Below are 26405 nucleotides of genomic sequence, written 5' to 3'. Positions count from 1 at the left end.
GTTTGTGAGCAAATGGTTGATTGTCATTTGCTCTCATCCATTACCAAATTTTCATTCCAACCATTCAGATCTGGCAAATAATTGTGTAGTGTATTCCCAGCTTTAGTCAGTTTTCACCCAGCAGGTGCACAGGTGTAATCATTACTCACTGACACAGTTCCCAGGTCACCCAGCAGGTGCACAGGTGTACTCATTACTCACTGACACATTTCCCAGGTCACCCAGCAGGTGCACAGGTGTACTCATTACTCACTGACACATTTCCCAGGTCACCCAGCAGGTGCACAGGTGTATTCATTACTCACTGACACATTTCCCAGGTCACCCAGCAGGTGCACAGGTGTACCCATTACTTACTGACACAGTTCCCAGGTCACCCAGCAGGTGCACAGGTGTACTCATTACTCACTGACACATTTCCGAGATCACACAGCAGGTGCACAGGTGTAATCATTACTCACTGACACAGTTCCCTGGTCACCCAGCAGGTGCACAGGTGTATTCATTACTCACTGACACAGTTCCCAGGTCACACAGCAGGTGCACAGGTGTACTCATTACTCACTGACACAGTTCCCAGGTCACACAGCAGGTGCACAGGTGTACTCATTACTCACTGACACAGTTCCCAGGTCACCCAGCAGGTGCACAGGTGTACTCATTACACACTGATACATTTGTAGAGATCCTCAGGTGGAGCTCATTATATCACTTCTGTGAGGAGACCTGGGAAACGTGGACTGTGTGGGTCCTGAATACTGAGTGTGAGAACCTATGTATCATACATTGAATTGTTTTAATAAAAACACCAATTACAACACAATACTTTTTGTTAGTGTGGAATGACCACTTCTTATTGCAGCAATGTCGTTGGATCTGTATGATGTACTACATGGTAGCCCTGTGGTTACCATTGCATATGCCTCACATTGTTGGGGCAATCAATTCGGACCATGGCCATATCTGTATGGAGTTTGTATGTTCTCTCTAAATTTGCACGTTTCTCTCCCATGGTCCGACATCACACTGGTCAGTTAACTGGCTTCTGACAAAATGGATTATGTTATATAATGAACGCTAATAGTATTATTTGGAGGTTTTAGTATCAGATTAAATCTTATTCACTGCCAGGGACAGACTGTGGCCCACAATTTGGTTTGTGCATGTTACATAGGAGAGAACCATTTGGGTGTGGCCACAAGTCACGCCCACATCTTCGAGGGGCTCCCCCAGTATGTGGGTGGGTTATATTGTTTCCTGCTTTATTCTTACACTGCACTTTAGATTTCAGTTTGAACACACTCCACCCAAATCTATCTCTCTGCACATGTTACATCTTCCCCACCTGCAGCGCAGCATGGGTTTGCCCATCAGTGTGCTTTTTTGCTTTGCTAACAAACCTGAATAAGCCCCAGAGTCCCTACCACATTGCCAGCCGCTGTGCCATATGGGGAACACATGGTGAATGCAAGTCAGGTGTAACGTCTTCCTGCGCTGCGTGCACAGAACTGAATGCCTATTTATCATGTGTTCTGCTGTTTTTGGAGATTTGATGCAATACAGATGGGGGGTCATTCTGACCCGTTCGCTCGCTGCTGTTTTTTGCAGCCGAGCGAACGGGTCTCTACTGCGCATGCGCCGATGCAGTAGTGTGCCGGCGCATGCCAGACAGCCGAAGGCCGTAGCAGCGCTGCGATCGCCTCTGCCTGATTGACAGGCAGAGGCGATCGCTGGGCGGGAGGGGTCAGAAAGGCGGCGTTTGGCCGCCATTTCATGGGAGCGGTCCGGCCAACGCAGGTGTGGCCGGACCGAACGGGGGGCGGGCCGCAGCGGCTGCGTGACGTCACACGCAGCCGCTGCGAGCCATGGAGCGATGAGTAGCTCCTGGTCAGCACGCTAAAGCTGCGCTGGTCGGGAGCTACACTTGAAGTGCAAAGGCATCGCCGCTGTGCGATGCCTTAGCACTTCTGCGGGGGGGGGGGGGCGCGGCACTGACATGCGGGGCGGACTAGCTTTGTGCTGGGCGTCCCCCCGCATGTCAGTGTGAACGATCGTAGCTGTTCTAAATTTATCACATCTACGATCAACTCGGAATGACCCCCATGGATCCCTGTAATATATATTTAAAAGGTGCGATTTCTGGTGTGGAGCCGTAGCACAGCGAGCCTCATAGGATTCTAGGGGGCTGCGATGTGCCCCTATGCAGCGAGCTCTGGAGCGTGTGCCTGACAGGCAGCATCATCAATAACCTATTGCGCCTGTAATGGCGGCTGCACCTTATGGACGTTTCCTGCCTCGGATTCTCACATTCGCTGCAAGCAAACGCGGTGGAGGTCAGTGGATTCTTCTCCATTGTATTACCGCTGACCACAAGTGCCAGAGCAAGCGCTGCTTACCACCTGTCACACCGGGCAGCCAGCCTTATGTCCTTGCTCTCTCAGGAGGTCAGTACAGGTCATGACCAGGAGTTTCTAAACCTTTCACACAGTTAATGATTATCTGTCTTCCGTGCCACAGTCACCGCTGCAGATTCCAATGGCGACCTTAGTATTCTGCAGCGCTTCACTAATTCACGTGTGGCTGCAAATACTGCGCTCCGTCCTCTGACCTCTGCAGAAATATATATATATTACATACATTAGCAGAAATTCCTCAAATACAGGGGAACAAAGAAGGAAAAACACAAATATTTCTATGTTTCTTAAGGTCTCGCTTGCGGGAGCCGGGTGGACGCTGTTGTGAGCGGCGATTGTGACATCCTCCAGCATGTCGGACTGAGATGGTCGGAAACTGGGCCAAATCCTGTCGAATTTGGCCCCGTTTCCCTCAGAAGCACGTGAATCAGCAGCTATCCCGTCGATTCACGTACTATCCGACAAGTCGAATTCCCTGACTTGTCGAATAAAATTAGCTGGGATTGAATAGGTTGAATCACGATTCGACCTTAAAAAGTCAAAAACTGCCATCTTTTCGACAGACGGCAGCTCTCGACTCTAACTGAATATACCCCTATGTATGAGAATGCCTCTTATCCATTCACTGGCCACTAGTGACATCACTAAAGGGACACGTGTCCTAGTGATGTCACTATCTCCTAGTGATCTGCATTTTCACCATTATTGTTACAACCTAAAAAATGGCCGCTGAACGGGGGCGTGGCCTAGCTTTCACACTGAGAGGACGTGCTTTTTAGCTGCTCCTGAGGGCACTTCGTCAAACCTTTCCTAAAATAAACGTGCTCCCTCCCTGGGTGCCTGGGAGTGTCTCAGGCAGCCTCTCTTACCCTGCTACACTTGCTGGGGAGATCCCGCGGAGTTGGGGAGCGCTTCTCAGCCCTCCTGCGGATTGCGGCCTTCCCCTTAGCATGGAGCCGGGACCTGGAGTTGGGACTGTGGCCGGGCGAGACATCCGGAGCCGTGCTGCTGCTTCGTGCAGCTCCTTTGGATCCCTGGGGGGTGCCTGGCGGCCAGTCTGATAGCGCCTACAGACCCCCGCCTACCGCACTACAGCCCCGGAGCACGGGACACGGAGCGGGAGACGCGGCCCTTCAAGACGGGGACGGAGCGGCGGCCATCTTGCCTCTGGCTGTGGACCTCGTGAGAAGACGGGTCTCCGGCCGGGTGAGCTGCTGCACCCCTCCCCTCGACTGCTAGTCCCCTTGCCGTTGCGGCGGCCGGATCCCACTGCCACTGAGCTCAATTTCTCTGAGCTCCAGTCACCGCACCTCCCGCCGGCCGCTATCCGCCTCCTGCCCTGCGGAGATCACGAGAGCTCCCTGGGTGGCTACACCATCGCGACCCACACTGCCAGGCAATATAAGTGGCCACAGGCCTTAGGGCTCTATAATCACATGAGCCGCAGAGCTCACACCGGCTACGCGGAGCAGTGACCCGACTGTGACAGACAGGGGAGACGCGCGGCGGCCATCTTGCCGAACTCCGCTGAGGTCACCGGCCACCATCACTGCCTGCTGACGGACAAAGCGGCCTCTAGACGTCCTCGGACCCGACGGGTGAGTCCTCACGCGGCCCGCTGCCTATCGCGGGACCCGCGACTCCTCTTTATCACCCCCACGAGCAATAGCCTGTCTGAGGCCGGCGACACAGGACCCCTGGACCTCCTACGACACGGCATCCTAACCCGGATGCCTGGGGGGAGCCCGCGTTCTGGAGGCACGGATTCGCCGACCCTCCACCCTCTCCCCGCATTGAATCCCTGGTCACCCGCATCTCTAGGGACCCGGCTGCACACAGCAACAGTCCCTCCTAAAACTCCCACATTTACATTCAGTGGAAGGAAGGCCCCCATTCCTGGGCTGCATACATTGCTGGTCCCCGCTGTCGCTCTCACCTAGCCTGCAGTGGTGGTGCCTCCTTGTCAAATACAGGCACTCCCCGCTCCCTTGGACATCCTGCCAGAGTCTCTGCGGGCCTCTAAGACGGGATAGCGACCTGTCCTACCTAGTACACACCTGGCTGCCCCCCTCGCCCTGAGCTCAGCGGATAACCACGAGGAAAGCTGCGGTCCCACAGTGCGGGTGCTTAGATAGCCCTCACCCCACCTACCCACCGCAAGAGCGACTTGCAAGTGTGACCTGCACTCCATTACCAAACCAAGTTTCTCTCCCCGCTCGCTGAGCCACATAGAGCTCATGGCTCCTTAAGCATAACGACCACGAAGTGACAGGGGGCTCTGCCATACATATTGCATTACTCTACTACATTGATACAAAGCGCCTTATTTACAATGTCGCAAAAAAAACGCAAGAACTCTCAGATACCTAAAGCTAGTATTCTGCGTGCTTGGGAGAAGTCCGGCTCCTCCACCCGGAGCTCCCCATCAACTGAACAATCCTTTGATCCTGCTGACATCGCCACCTCCAGCAGCCCACTGACCACTCAGGATGTGTTGGCTATCATTACAAAAACGATCCAGTCAGAAATGAGGTCGGTTTTAACTGAGTTCAGATCCGAAATAGCCGACTTGGGCTCCCGCATAGATACACTGGAGCGCAAAGTGGACGACGTCTGCCAATTTCAAACGGTGGTGGAACAGGATCTTTTGGATATTCGGGCAGATATGGAAGCGTACAAAGAACAACTAGAGGATATGGACAACCGCAATCGTCGGAATAATATCCGAGTCCGCAACATCCCTGAAAATGTGTCCCCTAGCTCTCTCCCCGAGTATCTGGAGAGCCTTTTTTTACAACTGACGCCGGATGTCCCCGAGGCCCTTCTCCAGCTAGACCTAGCCCACAGGGCCCTCCGCCCTAGACCGCCTCCGACACAACCGCCACGTGACGTCATTATACGTTTTCATTACTACGCCACCAAAGAGCGAGTCATGCTGGCGGCTAGAGGTCTACCGGCGGTGTCTTAATCGGGCTCCCAGTTACAGCTGTTCCAGGACCTTGCCCCCTCTACCCTCAAAAAGCGCAGAGACCTAGCACATATTACCAAGGTTCTCCGAGCCCATTCCATAAAATATAAATGGGGCTTCCCCTTCTTACTGCAGGTAACACAGAATGGGAAAACTTTCACAGTCAAGACCCCAACGCAAGGGGCTGATCTACTTAAAACTTTCGGCATTTTTGAAGATCTCCCTGAATCAACCCAAGATCAGATGTCACCCCCAATCTCAAGCCCAAGGGCCCCAGCCCCGGAATGGTCTTCTACTTGAAAGATTTCAGGCATTCCAAGTTACTACCCTTGTTAAATGTACACTCAATAATTACTGAAAGCTTACATACCTCGGTTCGCCATGTATTCATATACGTTTTTCAGGCTCTCCGCGTGGCCTACTGGCTGCAACGCCATGGGCGGTGCTATCCACTTGGTTACACGTGAGAGTCAAATAGTTTTCCATTTTTATTTTTATTTTATTTATTTATTTTTATTTTTTATTTCTATAGTATGAAGGCTTTCATACCTCGGTTTGCCATGTATTCATATATGTTTTTCAGGCTCTCCGCGTGGCCGACTGGCTGCGACGCCATGGGCGGTGCTATCCACTTGGTTACGCGTGAGAGTCAAATAGTTTTTCATTTTTATTTTATTTATTTATTTTTATTACTATAGTATGTTTTCATGTCTGTTCATGTTGGTTCATGATTAGCATGGTGCACATTTGTTATTGTTATTATTCATAATCTCCTGGTTAGACTGATGTCGATTTTGTATTTGATATCATTGCATATCATATCCCCCTTCCTCATTCTGTTTTTACTGCTCCTACTATTCCTAACTATCTCAATAATGCAATACTACTAGCTTCCTCTATTCCCCCTGTCACTTGGTCGCTCCTGTCATACCCTCTTCCTCCCTATGCTCCTCCTCACCCTCCTTATCGTTCTGCCACGACTCCACGTCCCCCTCCGAAGGATACGCCGGGATGGCGAATATCCTTTTCGTATTAAACCTGGCCCTTCTACAGGAAAAGGTTTTCCCCCGCTTTATTCTCATACAGACTCTCTCCCCTTCTTTCTCTTCCTCTATCCCTCCTTCCCTCCTCTCTATCCCCATGGTCGGTCTGGTCCCTCCCCGCCCCTCACTTTGCGTCGCCCACAGCTCTTCCCACCATGACCTTGAAAATGATCTTGGTTAATGCTAACGGCCTTAACTCTCCCACCAAACGAGCCATGGCCATCCAATTATTCAATAGACAAAAGTCTGATGTGGTACTGATTCAAGAGACCCACTTTCAACCCCCACACCCCTCTATGTCCTGCAAACAATTCCCACATGTATATTATTCAAACATGCCTACCAAACGAAGGGGAACCGCAATTATGATCCGCCGAGGCCTCCCTATAACTGTTCACGATACTATCTCAGACCCCCAAGGCCGTTACGTTATCCTCTCATGTTCCTGTAACCAAGCTCCACTGATCTTGGCTTCCGTATATGCCCCTAATGCGCAGCAGGGTTCTCTGTTCACATCCTTCTTTGACAGCCTATCCCGCCTCCCTACGGGCATAACTATAATTGGTGGAGACTGCAATGTCACATTGGACCCACTCCAAGACAGATCTCGCCCCGCCCCAACAGCTTCTACCCCCGCCAAATTGGCCAAGCGTCTACAAGCACACTTATCACTTTATAATCTATATGACGGGTGGAGGACTTTGTATCCCTCAGCGAGGGGATTTACCCATTACTCCCCACCCCATGATCTATATACCCGTATAGACTATGTGTTCATTGACCGAGACACTACCCGTAAACTCCTCAGTGCCCAGACGCTCCCTATCTCCTGGTCAGATCACTCAGCTGTTCTGCTCGAGATTTCATCCTCCTCACCCCCCCCACCCGATTCTGGCGCCTAAATGAATCTCTCCTGCTTAAGAAATGCACCGTAGCTGATATTGCTACCGCATTAGCTAACTACTATGCAGAAAATGCGACCCCAGACATCCCTCCCTCCTTGATATGGGAAGCTCATAAGGCCACCATCCGAGGCTACCTTATAAGCCTTTCGGCTGCTCAGAAGAAAACTGAAGCTCAACGAATCCGAGTCCTAGAATCAGAACTTGCTGCCTTGACCCTTCTGCACCAACGCCGCCCCAAAAAGAAAACGTACTCCAAACTCCTAGCAGTTAAGGGTCAGCTATCCCAAATACTCACCAAAAAGGCAGTCAAGGCACTCTTATGGGCACGCCAGAGGTTCTATGAAAAATCAGATAAGGCTGACACACTGCTGGCCCAGAAACTCAGAGCGAAACGCACTCAAAATCGCGTTGTATCTCTACGCTGTGCGGACGGGTCCACCACGTTTGACCCGTCACGAATGGCCTCCCAATTTCGGGATTATTATACATCCTTGTACAACCTCCCCTCCACTCTAGATGCTGATCCTGATCATGTCTCTAAGCTCCGAGACTATCTATCCACTTGCAAACTCCCTAAGCTTTCCGACTCGGACATATCGACGCTCAATGCTCCCATTTCCACAGAGGAAATCTCAGTGGCCATCCAGCAGCTACGCCGTACCGCAGCCCCTGGCCCTGATGGCTTCACTGCTCTATATTATAAAAAATTTACAGCCTCTTTACTCCCCATGCTCCAAACTATGTTCAACGCAATCCTGGAAGGAGGCTCATTCGATGCAGCCACCACAAGGGCCAACCTTATCCTCATTCCGAAGCCCGACAGGGACCCGCTTGAGATGAAGAACTATCGACCCATCTCGCTCCTAAATGTCGACTTAAAGCTCTTCGCTAATATCCTGGCTAACAGGCTAGCTCCATTTTTACCCTCCCTCATTCACCCCGACCAGGTCGGCTTTATCCCATCCAGACAGGCCGCAGATAATACTAGGCGTCTCATCGACCTTATCCAGTTGGCTCAAGACAAGTCTCTCTCAACGTTAATCGTGGCCCTCGACGCAGAAAAGGCCTTCGATAGGGTGGCCTGGCCATTCCTGCAACAGACACTTCTAAATATGGGCCTGCATGGTGCCTTTTATAAAGGCGTTACAGCGCTGTATCAGAACCCCTCAGCCTCCATCTTAATCAATGGCCTCTCCTCCGACCCCCTACCCATACGTAACGGCACCCGACAGGGCTGTCCCCTTTCCCCCCTGCTCTTCGTCCTCATTATGGAACCAATGGCAGCTAGAATTAGGTTGAACCGTAACATATCTGGTATCATGTCGGGCACCCACGATCACAAAATTGCACTATACGCCGATGACGTCATTCTCACCCTGACTGACCCTTCGACCTCCCTCCCACATTTGATGGAGGAAATAGCTACGTACAGCCGGCTTTCAAATTACAACATTAATTCAGACAAAACCGAAATCCTAGCCCTGCACGTCGCGGACCCAGACCTTCGGCTCCTACAGACCTCCTTCCCATGTGCCTGGCGAGCTGATAAACTCAAATACCTTGGCATCTATCTAACTAAGTCCTATTCTGGTCTCTATGCTGCCAACTTCCCCAGATTATTAACCTCTATTAAACACGATATGACCAAGTGGAATAAATATATTCTGTCCTGGTTTGGACGGATGACAGCCGTTAAGATGACTTTACTGCCCCGTCTGTTGTATCTGTGGCAAACTCTTCCCATCCACGTTCCCACCTCAATCCTTAAAAATCTCCAAGCAGACCTTACCAGATTTATCTGGGCAGGGCGCAAGCCCAGAGTAAAGATGAGAATCCTCCAAAAACATCGCCTAGAGGGGGGTCTAGGGGTTCCTGACCTCCTTAAATACTATAGAGCAGCTCACCTAACCACGTGTGTTCTTTGGCACGACAAACCTGGACACAGAATATGGACACATTTGGAGGCTACCACACTCCACAAATATTCCCCCTATAGCCTGCTCTGGTGTCGACCGAACAGTCGTCCCCCCGCTTCCTCGCTGTTGCCCACAGTGAGATTTACCCTTTCCATATGGGACCTTTGTTCACGACTTTACCGGCTACGTTCCTTCCATCCTCTACTCACCCCTCTATGGAACAACCCAGCTTTCCCGCCAGGAGAGAACCATCTGGCTTTTGGTTCATGGACCAACCATAACACACTCTTCCTTCTGGACATTGCCCCGCTACATACGTTCCCCACATTTGCCGACTTGCAATCCCGTTTCTCCCTCCCACGCTCAACCTTTTATCAATTCCTACAGATACGCCACTTTTTTGCCTCTACCCCCGGATCACCGCCCAAGGGAGGTAAATCGACCTTTGAATCCCTCTGCTGCATTTGCCGATCAACTAAAGGCTTGCTCTCAACTATATACCAAATCTTGTTGGCCCACAACTCGCCCCTGAAAGAACCCCATGAAGTGGCGTGGGAACGAGAGGTGGGTGAAACCCTGACGCCAGACGAGTGGTCTGAGATTAGGCAAGAAATCTCCAGGAGCTCCATTTCGGTCCGAATTAAAGAAAATGCCTACAAATTATATTACCGTTGGTACCTGGTGCCATCGCGTCTCCATTCAATTTATCCCTCCTGCTCGGATAGCTGTTGGCGTCAGTGTGGTCAACGCGGTACCCTGCTGCACATTTGGTGGAACTGCCCGCAAATTAAGGGATATTGGACTAGGGTCCATAGACTTATTTTTAGGGTCCTTGGACTGACGATCCCGATGTCACCTTTCTATTCCCTGCTCTCTCGCCCAGTACCTCACACCGCTCGCCACCAACAGAAGCTAATTAAACATATCCTAAATACGGCCAAATGCCAAATTGGGCTAACTGGAAATCCCTGTCACCCCCCACAATCCCTGCTACCACTAATGCTATATGGCAAACTTATAGATTGGAACGTATAACCGCGGTTCTCCGGGATACCCCAGATAACTTTACCACTGCGTGGTCACCCTGGACGTCACACTTCGGTGCTGAACCTCCGCTAACTACCATATAAGATGATGAAAACCATCACGATACCCTATCCAACTTAGGATAAGCTGACGCACTGCCTAGGCAGCTGGGACCGTCCAACCATCCCTCCCTTACCTCCCTCCCCAGTTCTTACCCCCCCTTTTTCTCTTCTTTTTTTTGCTTTCCTTTTTTTCTCTTCTACCTCTATTGCTAAGTTCACTTTCTGCTTCTCTTTTATAAGCTATATTGTTCCACTAAGAGATATTCCTTCACCCTTAGCTATGGTACATACCAGACGTATAACGCTAGCTATTGATGGCTTTCCATACATAGATATACACGTCGGTTTGATCTTCCACTCACTCACTGTTGTACCTGAGTTGATAATCTGTCACTGATAGTTACTTATTGACTGCATTATATGCCATTGTGTGACACCTGTAATACCTACTTTACGAATATCTTGTTAAAAATATAAAATTCAATAAAAACTTTTTCTCAAAAAAAAAAAAAAATGGCCGCTGAACAGTGGAGAATCAGCTTGTGACGGAGTAGTGGAGGCGCATAGTTACGCCTGCGCAGCAAGATGTTGGCGTTTGCACTGCTGGTGGTAGCAGTTGGGTGGCGGTTCCATACAAGGGCACTAGTGTGTAAGCAAGGTCCTTTCTGGCGCAGGTTCTCCTAATTGAAGAGTCAGTAATACTTGGCAGTAATTTATTAATGATACATCACTAATACCCCTTTTACACTCGCAGAAAAATCCCGGGATATTGCACGTGAACGCGCATCATCCCGGGATTCTTCTCAGTGTAAATGGGTACAGGGACAATTTCCCGGGACGAGCATCCCGGGATTTCATCCCAGGTCAAAAGCAGGGTTGGTCCCGGGACCGTCCCGGGAAGCTGGGTAGTGTGAAAGGGTCCGTCCCGGGATTCACTATCCCGGGACTGTTAAAAGGACTCGGATTGGAGCTTTCTTGGGCTCAGAAAAGCTGATGTCATCTTTTCTGAGCCCAAGGCCATTTCTAATGACATACTAATGCATTTGCAGGGATATCCCGGGATCAGTGTAAATGGGGCTGTCCCGGGTCGATCCCAGGTCTTAATGCAGTGTGAAAGGGGTCAGTCCCGGGAATGCATCCCGGGATGCATCCCGGGAAGCATCCCGGGAGTGACCCGGGAGTGCGAGTGTAAAAGTGGTATAATTCAATCACATCCGTGTCCTAAACGCGACCCATCAGATACAGCAAACATCAGATCTGCATACACTGCCCCGACTCGCATGAGTAAATAATACAGCTAGCGGGTTATGAGACACACGGAAAACTTATATTTCTCTTACGTCCTAGAGGATGCTGGGGACTCCGTAAGGACCATGGGGTATAGACGGGCTCCGCAGGAGATAGGGCACATAAAAAGAACTTTGACTATGGGTGTGCACTGGCTCCTCCATCTATGCCCCTCCTCCAGACCTCAGTTAGATCTTGTGCCCAGAGGAGAATGGGTGCACTGCAGAGAGCTCTCCAGAGTTTTCTGTGGAAGAAGAATTTTGTTAGGTTTTTTATTTTCAGGGAGTCCTGTTGGCAACAGGCTCCCTGCATCGTGGGACTGAGGAGAGAGAAGCAGAGCTGGCTTGTCAAGTTGGGCACTGCTTCTAAGGCTACTGGACACCATTAGCTCCAGAGGGAGTCGGAACACAGGTCTCACCTGGGGTTCGTCCCGCAGCCGCGCCGCCGTCCTCCTCACAGATGCCGTAGATAGAAGCCGGATAGAGAAGGCAGAAGACATCTTAGGCGGCAGAAGACATCAGATCCTCATCTGCGCGCCATTGCTCCCAGTCACACACACACAGAGCAGCACTGAAGGGTGCACGGCGCAGGGGGGGGGGGGCGGGGGCGGCGCCCTGGGCAGCAATAAACCTCACATTTTGGCACAAAACAGTTTGATTAGACTGCGGAGGCAGTAAATCTATGATCCCCCGCCATTTTATTGAAAAATCACTGGGACCGAAGCCCGCCGTCGGGTGGGCGGGGCTTGATCCTCAGCACTAACCAGCGCCATTTTCTCCACAGAAGCTGCATGAGGAAACCGCTGGCTCCCTGGTCTCTCCCCTGCTGAACTTCACAGGCTGGAAAAAAGAGGAGGGGGGCACATTAGCGACGCAGTGAGTGGGAATTGGCATATTATATATAAAAAAGCGCTATCTGGTCATATTTTTCCAGTGTTTTTAAGCGCTGGTGTGTGCTGGCATACTCTCTCTCTGTCTCTCCTTAGGACCTGGTTGGGGTTTTGTCCCCTTATAGGTTAATCCCTGTGTGTGTGGGGTGTCGGTACGTGTGTGTTGACATGTCTGAGGCGGAAGGCTTCTCCAAGGAGGAGGTGGAGCAAATGAGTGATGTGTCCCCGTCGGTTGTGCCGACTCCAGATTGGATGGACATGTGGCATATGTTGAATGCAAGTGTGGCATCTTTACATAAAAGGCTTGATAAGGCTGATTTAGGGGGGACATCAGGGGGTCAATCCTCGGATTGGACCGACTCACAGGGCCCGTCGGGGTCTCAAAAGCGTCCCTTAACACAAGACACTACTACCGACACAGATTCTGATTCCAGTGTCGACTATGACGAAGTAAAATTGCACCCTAGGGTGACTAAAACCATTCAGTGTATGATTGTGGCAATAAGGGATGTGTTGCATATTGTGGATGAACCCTCGGTCCCCGACACAAGGGTACACATGTTTAAGGAAAAGAAACAGATTATTAACTTTCCCACATCTCATGAATTAAATGAATTCTTTGGAAAAGCTTGGGAGACTCCGGATAAGAGACCGCAGATCCCCAAAAGAATTTATATGGCATACCCTGTCCCTAAGCAGGACAGGGAGATTTGGGAATCACCCCCCACTGTGGACAAGGCCCTGACGCGCTTGTCCAAGAAAGTGGCGCTACCGTCTCCTGACACAGCGGCCCTTAAGGACCCTGCAGATCGCAGGCAAGAAACTACCTTAAAGTGTATTTATTCTCATACGGGTGCTGTGCTAAGACCGACAATTGCGTCGGCATGGGTGTGTAGCGCAATTGCAGCTTGGACAGATGAGCTGACAGATCAATTTGATAATATGGATAAGGATACTATATCCTAACTCTAGCCCATATTAAAGACGCAGTCTTATTTATGAGGGATGCTCAAAGGGACATTGGACTGCTAGCTTCTAGGGCCAATGCCATGTCTATCTCGGCGAGAAGATCCTTATGGACTCGCCAATGGACGGGTGATGCGGATTCCAAAAAACATATGGAAGTACTACCCTATAAGGGTGAGGTATTGTTTGGGGATGGGCTGACGGACCTGGTTTCCACAGCTACAGTAGGTAAATCAAATTTTTTTACCATATATTCCCCAACAGCAAAAGAAAGTAACACCCTATCAGATGCAGTCCTTTCGGTCGCACAAGTCCAAAAGAGGTCAGGGATCCTCTTTCCTCGCCAGAGGTAAGGGCAGAGGCAAGAGAGCACCTGCTTCGGCAGGTGCCCAGGAACAAAAGTCCTCCCCGGCTGCTCCAAAACCCACAGCATGACGCTGGGGCTCCCTTGAGGGAGTCCGCACCGGTGGGGGCACGTCTTCGACTTTTCAGTCAGGCCTGGGTCAGTTCGGACCTGAATCCCTGGGTGTTGGAAATAGTTTCCCAGGGTTACAAATTGGAATTCGAGGAGGTGCCCCTGCGCCGATTTTTCAAATCGGCCCTACCAGCTTCCACATCGGAAAGGGATGTAGTCTTAGCTGCAATTCAAACGCTGTGTATACAGCAAGTGATAATCAAGGTTCCCCTGCACCAGCAGGGAAGAGGTTACTACTCAACCCTATTTGTGGTCCCGAAACCGGATGGTTCGGTCAGACCTATTTTGAATCTGAAATCCCTAAACCTGTACATAAAAAGATTCAAATTCAAAATGGAATCTCTCAGAGCGATAATAGCCAACATGGAGGAGGGGGAGTTTATGGTGTCTCTGGACATAAAGGATGCGTACCTTCATGTCCCCATATATGCCCCCCATCAGGAATACCTGAGATTCGCTGTACAGGATTGTCATTACCAATTTCAGACGTTGCCGTTTGGACTCTCCACGGCCCCGAGGATTTTCACCAAGATAATGGCGGAAATGATGGTGGTCCTGCGCAAGCATGGAGTCACAATTATCCCATACTTGGACGATCTCCTGATAAAAGCGAGATCAAGGGAGAAATTGCTGAGCAGTGTGGCGCTCTTGCTGAGAGTGCTCCTGCAACACGGTTGGATTCTAAATCTACCGAAGTCACAGTTGATTCCGACAACTCGACTACTGGATACGGAACAAATGAAGGTCTTCCTCCCAATAGAGAAAGCCCAAGACATACAGAACATGGTCAGAGACCTGCTAAAACCGAAAACGGTGTCAGTTCACCAATGCATTCGAGTTCTGGGGAAAATGGTGTCGGCCTACGAGGCCATTCCCTTCGGAAGGTTCCATGCAAGGACTTTTCAATGGGACCTTCTGGACAAGTGGTCCGGGTCCCATCGGCACTTACATCGGAAAATAACTCTGTCCCCAGGGACCAGAGTGTCCCTCCTGTGGTGGTTGCAAAGTGCTCACCTCCTGAAGGGTCGCAGGTTCGGAATTCAGGATTGGATCCTGGTTACCACGGACGCGAGCCCCCGAGGATGGGGAGCGGTCACACAGGGAAAAATTTTTCAGGGTCTTTGGTCAGACCAGGAGTCCTGTCTACACATCAATGTGTTGGAACTCAGGGCCATTTACAACGGCCTTCGACAAGCGGAGAGTTTTCTTCGAAACCTACCGGTTCTGATTCAATCAGACAATGTCACAGCAGTGGCTCATGTGAACCGCCAAGGCGGGACAAAAAGCAGAGTCGCGATGGCGGAAGCCACAAGGATCCTTCGCGGGGCGGAAAATCATGTAAGCGCTCTGTCAGCTGTCTTCATTCCGGGAGTGGACAACTGGGAAGCAGACTTCCTCAGCAGACACGATCTCCATCCAGGAGAGTGGGGACTTCATCAAGAAGTCTTTGCAGACGTAACACGTCTTTAGGGAACTCCTCAAATAGACATGATGGCGTCACGCCTCAACAAAAAACTTTGGAGGTACTGCGCCAGATCTCGGGACCCTCAGGCAATAGCAGTAGACGCTCTGGTAACACCGTGGGTGTTCAAATCGGTCTACGTGTTTCCTCCTCTTCCTCTCATCACAAAAGTGTTGAGGATCATAAGACGAAGAAGAGTACGAACGATACTCGTTGTCCCAGACTGGCCTCGAAGGGCCTGGTACTCGGATCTACAAGAGATGCTCACAGGAGATCCCTGGCCTCTTCCTCTGAGGGAAGACCTGTTGCAGCAGGGGCCCTGTGTATTTCAAGACTTACCGCAGTTACGTTTGACGGCATGGTGGTTGAACGCCGAATCCTAGCGGAAAAGGGGATTCCGGATGAGGTCATCCCTACTTTAATAAAGGCTAGGAAGGAGGTGACGGTTAAGCATTATCACCGTATCTGGTGAAAGTATGTGTCTTGGTGTGAGACCAAGAATGCACCTATGGAAGATTTTCATCTGGGTCGTTTTCTCCACTTCCTACAGACAGGAGTGGATATGGGCCTGAAATTAGGCTCTGTTAAGGTACAGATTTCGGCCCTCTCGATTTTCTTTCAGAAGGAATTGGCTTCTCTTCCAGAAGTCCAGACGTTTGTAAAGGGAGTGCTACACATCCAGCCCCCTTTTGTGCCTCCAGTGGCACCATGGGACCTGAACGTGGTGTTGCAGTTCCTAAAATCACACTGGTTTGAACCGCTTAACAAGGTTGAGTAGAAATTTCTTACCTGGAAGGTGGTCATGTTGTTGGCCTTAGCATCAGCAAGGCGAGTGTCAGAATTGGCGGCTTTGTCACACAATAGCCCCTACTTGATTTTTCATGTGGATCGAGCTGAATTGAGGACACGTCCGCAATTTTTGCCTAAAGTGGTTTCTTCGTTCCATATGAATCAACCTATTGTGGTGCCTGTGGCTACAAGTGACCTGGAGGATTCCAGATCCCTGGACGTAGTCAGGGCCTTCAAAATTTATGTAGCCAGGAGAGCTAGAATTAGGAAAACAGAGGCTCTGTTTGTCCTGTATGCGGCCAATAAGATTGGCGCTCCTGCTTCGAAGCAGACTATTGCTCGCTGGATCTGTAATACGATTCAGCAGGCTCACTCTACGGCTGGATTGCCGGTACCAAATTCGGTTAAGGCCCATTCCACTAGGAAGGTGGGCTCTTCTTGGGCGGCTGCCCGAGGCGTCTCGGCATTACAACGGCGACTTGGTCGGGGTCAAACACTTTTGCTAATTCTACAAGTTTGATACCCTGGCTGATGAGGACCTAGCGTTTGCTCAGTCGGTGTTGCAGAGTCATACGCACTCTCCCGCCCGATTGGATGCTTTGGTATAAACCCCATGGTCCTTACGGAGTCCCCAGCATCCTCTAGGACGTAAGAGAAAATAAGATTTTAAACCTACCGGTAAATCTATTTCTCCTAGTCCGTAGAGGATGCTGGGCGCCCGTCCCAGTGCGGAAACTCTGCAAGACTTGTATATAGTTGTTGCTTACATAAGGGTTATGTTACAGTTGACATCGGTCTTGGACCGTTACTGTCGTTTGTTCATACTGTTAACTGGTTATGTATGTCCAGGTTACATGGTATGATTGGTGTGGGCTGGTATGAATCTTGCCCTTGGATTGCTAAATCCTGCCTTGTATTGTCCATCTCCTCTGGGCACAGTTCTCTAACTGAGGTCTGGAGGAGGGGCATAGAGGGAGGAGCCAGTGCACACCCATAGTCAAAGTTCTTTTTAGGTGCCCTATCTCCTGCGGAGCCCGTCTATACCCTATGGTCCTTACGGAGTCCCCAGCATCCTCTACGGACTAGGAGAAATAGATTTACCGGTAGGTTTAAAATCTTATTTTAATGAATACTGTATATATATATATATATATATACACCTCCGTATAATTTTCTGTTACCTTCTTTCCAGGAACACTGTTTTTTGATAGGTTTCAAGGATTCTGGCTGATTCACAGTGTACCCCACTTCCCCCCATTCCCGGAGGACGGATTTGGCTATCCTCACACCGGTCAGCAATACGGCCAGTCCGCCATCTGCGTCACTTACAGATATGATCAGTTTAAGGAAATAGGTGCGTATACGTATTAGAGAGGACTGCTGTAAGATGCGGCTGGGTTTATCATCAATCCCACGTCACGTTGCTTTGCTTAAGAGCTACAGTAATGTGTCAGGCACTAAAATATGTATGAATATATCTCGGGTGGAGGAAACATTTTTAAAGGGGTAATCAGCTTTTGATGTCTGAAATTTAGAGGGGTGTGTGTGTTTGTGTGTGTGTGTTTGTGTGTGTGAATCCTGACAACACTTGAGAGACCGGCGCCAGAATGCTGACCACCGGAATACCGTTGGTGAGTATCGGGGTTAGGGCCTAGGGGAAATATGTATAGGAACTACGGGGGTAGTTAGCCTTAGCCACCAGCCCCTGAGGGTTAGTCCTAACCGCCACCCCCAACTGATCAGCCCTAGACGCCACCCTCAAGGGTTAGGGTAGGGGGCAGGAGAGGGGTAAAATACTTACCCCTGTCCGGTTTCGGGATCCTCATTGTTGGGATGCCCGGGTGGTCATGTGACTGCCGACATCCCCGACTGTCGGTACTTAGTGTATAATATAGATGAGTCCTGCGTCCTGGTTACGGTTCCATGTTGAGTGCAGCCCATATGGTTTGTTATATGAGAGCTATGTAAAGTGACATTGCGAAAGGAGCTAATCATACACTACAATACAGAGAGTATATTACCAAAGCCAAACCTCATACACTACAATACAGAGAGTATATTACCAAAGCCAAACCTCATACACTACAATACAGAGAGTATATTACCAAAGCCAAACCTCATACACTACAATACAGAGAGTATATTACCAAAGCCAACCTCATACACTACAATACAGAGAGTATATTACCAAAGCCAACCTCATACACTACAATACAGAGAGTATATTACCAAAGCCAAACCTCATACACTACAATACAGAGAGTATATTACCAAAGCCAAACCTCATACACTACAATACAGAGAGTATATTACCAAAGCCAAACCTCATACACTACAATACAGAGAGTATATTACCAAAGCCAAACCTCATACACTACAATACAGAGAGTATATCACCAAAGCCAAACCTCATACACTACAATACGGAGAGTATATTACCAAAGCCAACCTCATACACTACAATACAGAGAGTATATTACCAGAGCCAAACCTCATACACTACAATACAGAGAGTATATTACCAAAGCCAAACCTCATTCACTACAATACAGAGAGTATATTACCAAAGCCAACCTCATACACTACAATACAGAGAGTATATTACCAAAGCCAAACCTCATACACTACAATACAGAGAGTATATTACCAAAGCCAACCTCAAACACTACAATACAGAGAGTATATTACCAAAGCCAACCTCATACACTACAATACAGAGAGTATATTACCAAAGCCAAACCTCATACACTACAATACAGAGTATATTACCAAAGCCAAACCTCATACACTACAATACAGAGAGTATATTACCAAAACCAAACCTTATACACTACAATACAGAGAGTATATTACCAAAGCCAACCTCATACACTACAATACAGAGAGTATATTACCAAAGCCAAACCTCATACACTACAATACAGAGAGTATATTACCAAAGCCAACCTCATACACTACAATACAGAGAGTATATTACCAAAGCCAAACCTCATACACTACAATACAGAGAGTATATTACCAAAGCCAACCTCATACACTACAATACAGAGAGTATATTACCAAAGCCAACCTCATACACTACAATACAGAGAGTATATTACCAAAGCCAAACCTCATACACTACAATACAGAGAGTATATTACCAAAGCCAAACCTCATACACTACAATACAGAGAGTATATTGCCAAAGCCAAACCTTATACACTACAATACAGACTATATTACCAAAGCCAAACCTCATACACTACAATACAGAGAGTATATTACCAAAACCAAACCAGAGAGTATATTACCAAAGCCAAACCTCATACACTACAATACCGAGAGTATATTACCAAAGCCAAACCTCATACACTACAATACAGAGAGTATATTACCAAAGCCAAACCTCATACACTACAATACAGAGAGTATATTACCAAAGCCAACCTCATACACTACAATACAGAGAGTATATTACCAAAGCCAAACCTCATACACTACAATACAGAGAGTATATTACCAAAACCAAAGCCAAACCTCATACACTACAATACAGAGAGTATATTACCAAAGCCAAACCTTATACACTACAATACAGAGAGTATATTACAAAAGCCAAACCTCATACACTACAATACATAGTATATTACCAAAGCCAAACCTCATACACTACAATACAGAGAGTATATTACCAAAGCCAACCTCATACACTACAATACAGATAGTATATTACCAAAGCCAAACCTCATACACTACAATACAGAGAGTATATTACCAAAGCCAAACCTCATACACCACAATACAGAGAGTATATTACCAAAGCCAAACCTCATACACTACAATACAGAGAGTATATTACCAAAGCCCAACCTCATACACTACAATACAGAGAGTATATTACCAAAGCCAAACCTCATACACTACAATACAGAGAGTATATTACCAAAGCCAAACCTCATACACTACAATACAGAGAGTATATTACCAAAGCCAAACCTCATACACTACAATACAGAGAGTATATTACCAAAGCCAAACCTCATACACTACAATACAGAGAGTATATTACCAAACCCAAATCTTATATTAAACTCTCTGTAGTGCTGTTACTATATCATATGTGAAATAATTCTGTGCACGTTGTTTTATAGCAAACAGCATATTGTACTGCCCCCTGTAGTCTGCTGGAATGTACTGCATGGTAATGAGACTCGTGTGCTGCATATAGGCCCTCATTCCGAGTTGATTGCACGCTGCTGTTGTTTGCTGAGTAGCGACCAGTTAAAAAAATGTCAAAACTGCGCATGCGTATGCAACGCAATGCGCATGTGTGACTTATGGGTACAAAGAGCATTGTGGTTTTGCACAGGTTCTAGCGACGTTTTCAGTCGCACAGCCGATCGCAAGAGATTGACAGGAAGTGGGAGTTTCTGGGTGGCAACTGACCGTTTTCTGGGAGTGTTTGGAAAAACGTAGGCGTTTGCTGGGCGGGTATCTGACATCATTACCGCATCATTCGTCGCAGCAATCATCGCACAGAATATGTAACTACAGGGCCGGTCTTGTTCTGCACAAAATGTGTTTGCAGGCGCTCTGCTGCAGAGGCGTTCGCACTCCTGCAAAGCGAAAATACCCTCCCCCGTGGGCGGCGACTATGCGTTTGCACAGCTGCTAAAAACTGCTAGCGAGCGATCAACTCGGAATGACCCCCCTAGTGCTCAGGGTGCATGTGTGTGAATGATGCGTGAATGTTGTGTATTCGGGCTGGCTTTTGTCATTTGTGAGATTTGAATAGACTGAGAAATTAATTAGGCCCCGTATATCAATAATCGCTTCCGCACTGTGATTAGGGCGTGATATTAGCACCCAAAACGACAAAGCAATATGCTTGAAAGAACCCCGTCCCTGTGATGTGTTCGGAGTGGTAGCGGGACTCATGTGCGATCCCGCTGACCAGGCGTGCACGGCGGCCATTGCTGGGGAGGGTTTCAGGGGGGGGGGGGGAGCCTCTGCAGGCTAATTATACAAAGTGTAGCTCATAGGCTGCAATGGGCTAACGCCATCGTCAGATGGCATTAGCTGTGGGGGGCAGTCTGGTAAATCTGGCAGCATCACATCCCTTATAGAAACCAATGGGGGTTGTGGCTGCTGTCAGGAAAGGAGGGAACATGGCAGATATTAGAGATATCCCTCGGTCATACATGCGGGTCACCCACAGCCCTGATACATGGGCCCGAAATGAGGTATTAATGTATGTGCTACACCTACCTGGGAGAAAGGGTATCCAGACTCTGGGTCCACACCAATTAGGTTGACACCCATTAGGTCGACACCTATTTGTCGACAGTGGATATGTCAACACTAGAAATAAGTTGACACGGCCATTAGATCGACATGAACAAGGTCAACATGCAAAAGGGAAGACTTGAGTTTTTCACATATTTTTTTGTACGTTTTCATACTTTATAATCCACGTGGACTACGATTGGGAACGGTAACCTGTGCCGAGCGCAGCGGTAGCAGAGCGAGGCACCTTGCCCGCATCTCGCTCGCCATGCAAGGGGACGCAGTGCACTAATTGGGGTTCCCGGTCTCTTGACGGAGAAAACGACACAAACCCCCCCATAAAAAACTCATGTCGACCTTTTTTCATGCCGACTTAATGGCTGTGTCGACCTAGCCACTGTCGACCAATGGGTGTTGACCTAATGAGTGTCGACCTAATTGGTATCGACCCTGAGTCCTATGACCGAAGAAAGCACTGGTCATTTTTCACTGTATTGGGATGAGAGGGGTGAAGGGGGCGAGAAGTCCGTGCTGGGGAGGACGGCTGACTGGTGCCTGCTCTGTCACCCTGCGGCTCCGTGTCCCCTGTCACTTTGACTGACAGTCCCAGATCTATTAGTGGCAATACAAGATGGCTGCCAGTCACTGGGGCGTAGAATGAAATGATCTCCTGTGCTGTAAGATTGTTAGATTATGTGAGAAATGACTATTGAGGGTCTGGTGAAGGTGGATTTATCGTATTTATTTTTGATCAAACAGCCTCCCAACTGCTGTACTACAATCCGAACGCGTATAACTGCTCCGTCCCTGACCTGTATCACAAGGAACTGTGGAGCTTGCTCAGGATATGTCAGGGCAAGAGCTTCCCTTGGATCGAAACTACACGACTGGTCCCGCTGGAATCCGCCCAAGGAGAAGTCTTTCTGAACTTTGCAAAATCCAAGTACTTTGTAGACGGTAAGAGAAGGAACCGCTTGGTTATGTGGTGCAACTGGCACATGACGTACAGTATCTACATAATATCCCTTCCCCGACCAGGGGCACCACAACGTTTTTAGGTTGGGGGGGCAAGAAATTATTTCATTTTAGCGCCCCTAAATTGCTGATTGTTGCCCCCTCCGAAGCAGCTGTACTTACCTACCACACAACCTACCTTACAGAGACTATCAATCTGAGGGAAGGGGGAGGGGGGGGGGTTGCGAGGGGGGGCGAGAAAAAGGATGAAAGGGAAGTGGAGGGGGAAGAGGGGAGGAGCATATGAAGTGGGAGGTGATAAGGGTGCAGGGTTGGTCCCAAAGTAGGAGCCAGCCCCTAGTAACTAGCCACACACTGTAGGGGCTGGAGCATACTTACCGACTTATGGGCTGCTCTCTCCGGGAGAGAGCAGCCGGTCAGCTCAGCAGGGCAGGCGGGCAGTGTGGTGACGTGTAGAGGGGGGCGGGCCAGAGGCGGAACGGGGGCGTGGCTGCAATATTGAACACAATTCCTTCAGTATGTAGTAGTCACTGATTGCAGGTGTAGGCTCTTGAAGTATATTTGACCGTTCGTAGTGAACTTTAATCGTTCAAAGATGAAAAAGTCACGGGTCACGTGACGAAACGCGTCAGGATTCCTCTCTTTTGGTCACTGGACTGATTTTATAGCCTGGGACGCTTCTGCAATCACCCTGCTCTATTAGACACAACAGCGGGTGACACGCGTCCTGAGACAGCAGACGGCCGGTATACGGGATCCTTGCAGCAGCCTAAAGTATCCACCGCAGCTTTATCCCCCTCACCATCAACGGACGATGCACGTCCAGGGATTATAGGAGGAGACCCATGTGCAGTGGGACCACCGCGGCTGAATGGAACTAGCTGTCTGCATACCTGCTTCCTCCCCGACACTTTGCAGCGGGCGGCGCCCGCCCGGGTAAATTGAGGAAATCTTTGTGAGCAGGCTACTCGTAGCTCAGACAGACATGTAAGTTACCTTACCCCACAGCCTTATACCAAATTGGGCATACACTGGACATACCCGAGGACGCTCGGGTTCCACCAGCCTGATTGGAGAGATAACAATATAACAACATTTATATATGTATATACTGGCTCTTTGAACGATTAAAGTTCACTACGAACGGTCAAATATACTTCAAGTGTTATGAACCACAGGTAGTGGTTCATTCCTATTTTATGTTTATAGTTGTCTTGCAGGCCAGGTTTTCCCGTTGCTCTGGTTTAAGAATATTCTTGTTTGCTGCCGGTGGTGAGTCTGTGTAATTGCAGCTTGTTCCCATGTGTTCAGCCTCACCTGTCTGTTGATTGCACCTCTCAGTTGTGCAGCAGGGCAGCTGCACGACATAATTAATTAAGACTCTCTGTTATATTCTGGCTCAGTGCAATTCACAGACGCTGGTGATATTTCCTGAGTTCTTGAGTTCTGAGCTAGTCTCTGCCAGTTCCTGAGCTCCTGTCTAGCAGTGTCTGTCTAGCTGCTCTGAGTGTCGGTTCCTGAGTGTCGATTCCAGTGTCTGATCCTGTGTCCTGCCGTGAAGCGTTTCTGTCCAGGAGTCCTGTGGCTTTGTCTGTGCCTGGGCGAGTGTCTGGCTTCTTGGTGTCCACCGGTCTGTCGTTTGGGATTCTGCCTGTCCTCCAGTTCTGAGAGTCTGTGTCGGCTGCATTATGGGTTCCTGTCCATTTGCCAGTATTTGTACCGGTTACGTGAGTAGCGGCTTTGCCGCGTCCGTCAGCCTAGGCCGCAGTATTCTTTGGTTATATTTAGTTACTGGTGTTTTGCAGAGGGTTCTGCTTATGCTGTCACCGCCGGTACGCAAAAGTATTGTGTCGGCGTGTGGACAGCATTTCCTTTGTTGTTCTTTTCCTTTGGCGGCGTGCACATATATTTAGTTTTAGGGTAGTTAGTAGCACCTAGCTTTCTGTTGTTTTAGTTAGAGGTCCCCTTGTTATTATCCTGTCTCGGTTCACGCCTTGTCTCACGCTAAGACCTGGGGGCATTGGAGTTGGGCAGACATAATCCGCCCTTCAAACGCGGCTGCCGTGGGCCCAAGAAACCATAATCACTCAGGCGTGAACTGACCACACGGGTAAAACAACGGAGGTAGGGTGCTAGGGGCTATTTCCACACCACACCTTATTTCAGTGTCACGTTCTGGTGCTCAGGACTCACTACGCAACATCTCCCTTGTTCTGAGCACCAGGAACCTAACATCAAGAGCCTACACCTGCAATCAGTGACTACTACATACTGAAGGAATTGTGTTCAATACAATAAGAGTTACTACTTCACAGCAGGACCGGTTACTATGTTGCTTATTTATTGAAAAACAATCTGTTACATTTGGATTACAAGTAGCTACTTATGTTACTTCATGGTTCTAGCTAGGTATTGGATTATATTATATATACAATCCGTGTGAGCATTTTATATCCTTATATCGTGCTATTTCAGTGACAATGAGGTCAGCATAATATGCATATTTATTAGGTTGTTTTAAAGAAAGTGTTTTTATTTTTTCTATAATAATAAATATACATTCTCAATTTTTGACTCTTTGGTTGTATTCAGGGTACTTTAATGTTATAGTGACATGAGCGCTTCTATTCTTTTCTGTCCTGCTAGGGAGCTGGGATGGTGCTTATAGACTCACCATGCAGATATATGCGTCATTTCATAGGCTTTTCCACATGTTCCTCCTGGTACCAGGGTGACATTAGGGGTGAGGGTTATTGCCTTTCATGCTGTATCTGACTACAATGTGATGCTGTCTGTAATACATTGTATTTATATAAGCCAGTATAAGTATCTCTTATTTCTTTATTGTTCAGCTTCCTCCTCATGTTTATAACAGTGATGTCTGCAGTAATATAATGTAAACACCCGTACCTTCTATACCTTCTATATCTTCCATACCTTCTATATCTTCCATACCTTCTATATCTTCTATACCTTCCATACCTTCTATATCTTCCATACCTTCTCCATCTTCCATACCTTCTATATCTTCCATACCTTCTATACCATCTATACCTTCCATACCATCTATAACTTCCATACCTTCTATATCTCCCATACCTTCTATACCTTCCATACCATTTATACCATCTATACCTTCCATACCTTCTATACCTTCCATACCATCTATACCTTCCATACCATCTATACCTTCTATATCTTCTATACCTTCCATACCATCTATATCTTCCATACCTTCTATATCTTCTATACCATCCATATCTTCCATACCTTCTATATCTTCTATACCTTCCATACCTTCTATATCGTCCATACCTTCTATATCGTCCATATCTTCTATACCTTCCATACCATCTATACCTTCCATACCATCTATACCTTCCATACCTTCTATATCTTCCATACCTTCTATATCTTCCATACCATCCATACCTTCTATATCTTCCATACCTTCTATATCTTCCATACTTTCCATACCATCTATACCTTCAATACCTTCTATATCTTCTATACCTTCCATACCATCTATACCATCCATACCATCTATATCTTCCATACCTTCTATATCTTCTTTACCTTCCATACCATCTATACCATCCATATCTTCCATACCTTCTATATCGTCCATACCTTCTCCATCTTCCATACCTTCTATAGCATCTATACCATCCATACCATCTATACCATCCATACCTTCCATATCTCCCATACCTTCTATATCTTCCATACCATTTATACCATCTATACCTTCCATACCTTCTATATCTTCCATACCTTCTATATCTTCCATACCATCTATACCTTCCATACCATCTATACCTTCTATATCTTCTTTACCTTCCATACCATCTATATCTTCCATACCTTCTATATCTTCTATACCATCCATACCATCTATATCTTCCATACCTTCTATATCTTCTATACCTTCCATACCTTCTATATCGTCCATATCTTCTA

At 48.1% G+C, this 26405-nt stretch overlaps 1 protein-coding gene across 3 annotated transcripts in view; it reads left to right on the top strand.

Moving 5' to 3' along the window:
* The window catches only part of DNASE2B (deoxyribonuclease 2 beta), a 78495-nt gene that overhangs the window by 30209 nt on the left and 21881 nt on the right, over positions 1-26405 (top strand). For 2 of the 3 annotated variants that reach the window (XM_063938965.1, XM_063938964.1), the window contains exons 4-5: positions 17395-17556; positions 22230-22427. In XM_063938965.1, coding sequence (XP_063795035.1) covers positions 17395-17556; positions 22230-22427 — 360 coding nt within the window. The remainder of the gene's footprint in view (positions 1-17394; positions 17557-22229; positions 22428-26405) is intronic. The other variant, XM_063938966.1, reaches the window with a different exon arrangement.

Source organism: Pseudophryne corroboree, chromosome 9, assembly GCF_028390025.1.
Source record: "Pseudophryne corroboree isolate aPseCor3 chromosome 9, aPseCor3.hap2, whole genome shotgun sequence".
NCBI classification, from domain to species: domain Eukaryota; kingdom Metazoa; phylum Chordata; class Amphibia; order Anura; family Myobatrachidae; genus Pseudophryne; species Pseudophryne corroboree.
This window is presented reverse-complemented; position numbering and strand designations above follow the sequence as displayed.